The sequence below is a fragment of the Mastomys coucha genome, unplaced genomic scaffold (genome assembly GCF_008632895.1).
Source record: "Mastomys coucha isolate ucsf_1 unplaced genomic scaffold, UCSF_Mcou_1 pScaffold1, whole genome shotgun sequence".
Classification (NCBI taxonomy): domain Eukaryota; kingdom Metazoa; phylum Chordata; class Mammalia; order Rodentia; family Muridae; genus Mastomys; species Mastomys coucha.
Genome location: NW_022196891.1, coordinates 1,334,736 through 1,341,062, shown reverse-complemented (window position 1 = coordinate 1,341,062; position 6,327 = coordinate 1,334,736). Strand labels below are relative to the sequence as shown.

General features: G+C 43.0%; 1 protein-coding gene across 3 annotated transcripts in view; it reads right to left on the bottom strand.

The window, feature by feature from the left end:
- Positions 1-540: 540 nt before the first annotated feature.
- Cdh20 (cadherin 20) overlaps positions 541-6,327 on the bottom strand; it is a 245,525-nt gene continuing 239,738 nt past the window's right edge. For all 3 annotated transcript variants that reach the window (XM_031379558.1, XM_031379573.1, XM_031379563.1), the window contains one exon: positions 541-2,193. In XM_031379558.1, the coding sequence (XP_031235418.1) occupies positions 1,688-2,193 (506 nt within the window). In that variant the 3' untranslated portion in view covers positions 541-1,687. The remainder of the gene's footprint in view (positions 2,194-6,327) is intronic.

Sequence of the window (6,327 nt, the reverse complement as noted above, 5' to 3'; positions counted from 1 at the left end):
ATCCAGATGGTAATATGATATCAAAGAATGAGATCTCTTCCAACTATGTTAATTATGCACCTGTTAAATGTCTAATATACATAAAGGATACAGTGATGCCTATGCTGTATACTACCTATTTTAATTACTACTTATTTTAATTACATATTTTAAATATTACTCAACTGTGAGCTCTTCTACAGTGAATGTGTTGATTTGTACTTGATTTGGCAATGAAATAAAATTGACAACAATGCTGTCCTACCTCTGTGTTGTCATATCCCTTCTCACAAAACTAAAAAATACAAGGGAGATTCATGGTTGTGTCATTAATATTAAATGGTCATTTGCCTTTTTTTAGAGATAAAAGAATGAAATTGTCATTAAAAAGTAAACTTCAATCCTTGTCATTAAGCTGGTCAATTATCAAAATGGAATGCACAGCCTCATGTGTCTCTGACACTGCTTCTGTGTCATGAGTCAGTCCCAATCCCAGCAACCTGAGCTTAAATCAGGATCACGAAGCTATGTGCCCACAACGAAACAAATTCAAAGTACACCTTCCCTTCTATTTAGCTTTTATTAAAGAAGTCCTAAGGTACTGAGATGTAGTATTTCATATTTATTAACAAAATTATTAACAAATATACAAAACTTTTACAGGTAATACTCTTACATCCATTTCTTCTCTATAATACTGATTTTTGTTCAAGTAGGTTATCTACAGTATGTAAACATCCCTTGGATTGACTTTACACAGATTAGGAAAGCCCTCTAACCCATGCTTTTATCAGATACTTCTTATTTGGCTTTCGTTTGTTGCATCTGATCTCCACATTTGGCACACGGAAGAGACATCTACAGTGCAAGAGGGGCAGCTTTTCTGGTTTCCTTCTGGCTTTTGAGAAGGCAAAAAAAGCTGCCAGGAGAACAGCACACACTAACACATTGATGCTGGACCAGCTATAATGCCAACTCTCGTTTAGCTCTTAAATGTGAGCACAAGTCAATGTCTCTTCCTTCTCCCACCCTCCCCAACCATCCCCCATGCAAGGCCGAGAAAGTCTAAACCTTGTCTCAAAAGGGTTTAATAATATATCACCCATCTTAGAACAAGTAAGATGATTTCACTGAAGAAATTTTTTTCAGTGGTGTGTGTGTGTGTGTGTGTGTGTGTGTGTGCATACGTGTGCGTGTGTGTGTGTGTGTGTGTGTGTGTGTCGTGCATGTATGTGTTGGTCTCTAGATCTGAGGATGCAGAAAAACAATCTGAAATGGTGAGTAAAGATAAAATAGATTCTAGAGTAGGACTTGTTCCCTGCCTCCACGCCCTCACCTACTATCCCTATAGTTAATACTGGCACCTTTTCTTGGTGGTAAAGTGACAAAGGCCTTGGTGAATAGGAAAATCAAAGAAACAAAGAAACAAACAAAAAGAGCCAAGCTTTAATATTTCAAACCTGTGAATACAGTGTCAATAAAGAAATTAAAAAGGTAATTGGAGATTGTGCCCTCTTCTCCTGGGTTTCCTTCTGATTATTTAGTTTAGTCGAACCAAGTAAAGCTGATCCAGAGAGCTCTGCTGGGTCCCTCACTCTCATCCTCACTGTCCAGCACAGTATTGCTCCAGTGGTGGCCGCGCCTCATGCAGGAGAAGCAGCCTTTGAGAACGTCTGGATTTGGGTGCACCCCTGCCTCCGGGCTTCAGTCACCACAAGGGCGTGGGCCCCTCCGACGCCCCGTAGAGTTCTGCCAGTTTCCTGAAGCGGGGTCCCCAGTCCGTGAGGAAATCAAAGCTCTGCTCTGAGTCTGAGGTGGCTGACTGCAGGGAGCTGAGTGAGCCCGCCACGGAGCCGTCCCCCTCAAACATGTAGGTCTGCAGGGAGTCGAAGGGCGGCGCCCACAGGTCCATGTCAGCCTCGTAGAGCTTGGCCAGCACGTAGCTGTGGACCGTGCTGCTGACCGCGCAGGTCTGAGGCACATAGCGGGAGAGGCTCTCGATCTCGGGGAGCATGTCCTGCCGTGTCTTGGGAGCAGCGCCTGCCTGCGCCTCACGCGGGTTCCATAGGGCTGCGATGTCGAAGGCCTCTGTGTCCTCTTCGCCGCCCCCCTCGTCGTCGTAGCGCACAATGTTCTCGTGGATGTTCTCATCGTCGTCAATGATGTAAGGTTGTTTTCGGTGTCGCCTCATGGACAGGATGAGTAGTACCAACACTGGGGAACACAAAGGATGAGAGGTGTCAGTCTCTAGAAACAAGACTAAGCAAGGGGGTAAAGAAGGGTTCAGAGTGGTACCCAGGTCAGCTTTGGTGTTTCAAACATTAGTGGGTTTAGCTCAGGTCTGCCTGATCCTTGCTGTGAGTTCTTTCTAAGAGTTCTTAGGGTAAAGGTTATCTATCTCTTAGACTCCTAAGAAACTACATAGTTTCACAGAAGTTTGCTGCTTTAAAATTGTGTGTAGACACACAATGAACCATTATGAAATTCCACTAAGATGACACAAAGAGGCCAGCTGTTAAAGATATGCTATGGATCAGATCATGCACTCTTACACAGTAATGATTTTCATATACACTTGCTATATATAATCTAAAAATCTCATTAGGTGGAATTCTGCTTTTTTGCTTTAGCATCTTAATAGGGTTCTACTATAAATACAATCATACATCCACAAATAATGAATGTAGATATTTAAGCTAAGTATGAGCTAAAGAAATTTGTCTTTTATGCCTCCTTCAAAAACTAAGAGCATTGTGGGAAGGAGCTTATCAGACTGCAAACCTAACCTAGGAGCTATGGATAGTTAATAGTTTCTGGAGTTCTCTTCAAGGGTTTGGCTCTTAGTAGGGCAACCTCTTTTTCATTGGATAGCTCCACACTCAGGAGTATTTGGGTGCTCAAATTGGAATATTTATTTATTTATTTGAAAAAGAACACAAAGTTGGGGATGTGGGTAGATCTAGGAAGAGTTTAAGATATACTTTATGAATTCTCAAAAAATGATTAGAAATACTTTTAAAAGCATAAATGAATGACTTTAGGTCCAGTAACCTCAGATTCCTCAAAAAGACTTTTAATTAGAGAAGTATATTTAATTTTCTGAAGCCAGTGGTTTTCACGGGAGGGAAGGAATGAGCAGTGACATTTTATATAGTTCAATATGTTACCAAAGACGTGCTACATTCTTAGCTGTGCCCTTGAAGGTTTATCCCAACAAATGTGTGTGTGTGTGTGTGTGTGTGTGTGTGTGTGTGTGTGTGTGTGTTTGCTAGGTATGTTCACTGGGGAGATATAGAGATAATCCCATTGAACTGTTTATCTTTGTAACTGAAAACATTTTTCCAGGAAGTGTGTTGAGGTTTCAGCTATAGAACTGCTATTGATTTTTTTTCCTGGTGTGCTTTGTTACAGCTGGTGAACAGTGACAGCTTGACAGCACTGCAAAATAAAGCCTAGTTTATTCAAGGGCAGTGGAGGAGGAGGAGGAGGAGGAGGAGGAGGAGGAAGAGGAGGAGGAGGAAGAGGAAGAGGAGAAAGAGGAGGAGGAACAGGAAGAGGAGGAGGAGGAGGAGGAGGAAGAGGAAGAGGAAGAGGAGGAAGAGGAGGAGGAACAGGAAGAGGAGGAGGAAGAGGAGGAGGAGGAAGAGGAGGAGGAGGAGGAGGAGGAAGAGGAGAAGGAGGAGGAGGATTGTCATCCGTGCAGGAAGAGATTATGGACTGGCTAAGAGAGCTCAGAACAACAGATTTAAAGTTCTTGAAGTGTACAAATTATAGCTAATGGTGTTAATACCTAATGTTTTTTTGTGAATCTACTTACTTGGCAACAAGATACACAAAAATAATGATATACCTTTGAATGTTTTCTCTTTGTGTAAAAATATGAGACTTGGACAAGAATTGTGGGATTCAGGAAGAGACTAATAGGATTCTAAGGAATTGAGGGGGAGGTGGAAACCTATGTGAAAGGTTGGAGCTTGATTTATATCTAAAGTAGCATAGGAAAATTGGTTTCTAAGTGAACATTCATACGTGTGAGATACCATTAACACTCAACATGTACTTTATAATGCTCTATGTTAAATAATGAGGAAACAGCATTAAGTAAAACAATTCTGACATGAACTTGTCCTATGGACTAGCGGTATTAATGAGATTAATGTTCATACAAAACAGGCTATGATGAAGGCTCTCTTTGGGTCATGACTGTTGCTGAGAATGTATAGAGACAAGATTACTCAATTCTGCTGGAAATACTAAGGAAGAAGTTGACCGGTTATGTGATCTTATAGTGGTAGTGATGGGATTTTTGAAGATGCTAGGAAGAAAATGGGAAGAGTTTTAAAGTGACTGGGCATAGTATGTGTCTCTAGTTTCAGTTACTTGGCTGTCTGAGCCTGGAGGGTCAGATAGCATACTAGTTTGAGGGGTTGAGGCCAGTATGGGCAACATAGCAAGACACTATCTTAAAAAACAAAAATAACTCAAGCTAGAGAAGGCAAAGACTAAATGGATTCTCACCTCTCCTGCATCCCCTCTACATCCAACCCCCCAGTCTCCTTCCCAACTCTGTAGAAGACTACCTGCTATAGGCCCCCTTCCTCTTGGTTCCTAACTCCACAGGCCACTCCAGACAGGGAAGCAGGTAGTCTAACTGCAGATTTTCACCTCTCCTTCCTCTTCTCAAAACCTAATCCTTCAGTCTCAGGCCCAGCTCTGTAGCAGATCACCAGCTGTGGTCTCCCTTTTTTCCTTTTCCCTACATCTAGTGGATCACACAGACCTTGCCTTCCAAGCTCCCTCTACCTCTTCTTGCTTTGTTCTATCCTCCACTCAAGCATGCATTCCATGGAAATGTTGGAAAAGTCTGCCAGGGAAGCAAGTAGGCCAGCTAAGAGGGCCCACAAGTTTCAGATCTTCAGCCTCCCCTTTCTCCTCTAGATCGAATCTCCTATCTCCAGCTCTGTAACACACTACTTTCTGTAGCCTCCCCTCACTCGCTGCTCTGATCCAGGGGACTAGACAAGTCCTGGTGGAACACCATGCTAGCCTCTCTCTAGGAACCACCTAGGCTTCACCCTCCTAGTTTATCCCCATTTCTAAGTGTCAGCTCCCAATACTTCAGAAACACATTTTACCTGGAATCCCCAGTGGCCAAAGATGTGAGGATTCCAGAAGAATTTCCTGTCAGGCAACACACAACCAACACAATCCCCTAAGAAACAGAGAGGACAACAGAAACCAAGGAAAGAAACACTTACTCAATAAAGATAAGAGAAGATATCAACATGTAGAATTAAAGTCATCCCAAACCTAGATGCCTAGACCCCAGTGCAAAAACAAAATCACAGACAAAAACAAGATGTTTCCACTAGTGCTCTGCAACCCAACTACTGTAGGCCTGAGATAGACAGAGAGAGGAGGGGAGGACAGAGAGAAAGCGAGAGAGACAGAGGGAGAGAGAGGGAGGAGACAGAGAGAGAGAAGAGCTGAAGCACAAAACAAGGACCTTAAAATAGCCTTTATAAATATGATCCTTAGAGAGAAAAATGAATAAATCCCTTAAAGAAATCTATAAAAACAAAAAGAATGGAAGGAAATAAATAAAAAAGTTCAAGATCTGAAAGTGGAAATAGAATTCAGAAAGTAAATCCAAACTGTGGGAAATCTGGAAATGAAAAACGTAGGAATTTGGGCCAGACAGTGTCCTGAGCAGACCTTGGGTGCAAGCTCTGTAGCCACTCCCACAACACCCAGAGGAAGCTCTACTCTCAGGCACTGTAACAGGCCCAGGATCAGAGGTGAGGAGGACACAACATCTGTCCCAACACCAGGAGTAACTGGGACCAGCAGGGACCAGGCACACAGGAACTCTGCCAGCCCAGTGGCTCAGGTTCCTTAAGGTCTGTCTGGGCTGGTGTCCTGAGCAGACCTTGGGCACGAAACTCTGCAGCCAGTCCCAAAACACCCAGAGGAAGCTCCACTCCCAAGTGCTCTAACAAGCCCAGGATCACAGGATCAGAGAATCACAGAATCACAGAGACAGCTTAACTCTGAGGAGTTCTGACACACCCAGGATCACAGGAAGGACAGGCTCCAGTCAGATTTAGCAAGGGCAAGTAGCACTAGAGATAACCAGATGGTGCGGGGCAAGCATAAGAATATAAGCAACACAAACCAAGGTTACTTGGCATCATCAGAACCAAATACTCTCACAATTGCAAGTCCTGGACACACCATCACACCTGAAAAGCAAGATTCAGATCTAAAATCACTTCTTATAATGATGATACAGGACTTTAAGAAAGACATAAATAGCACCTTCAAAGAAATACAGGAGAACACAGGTAA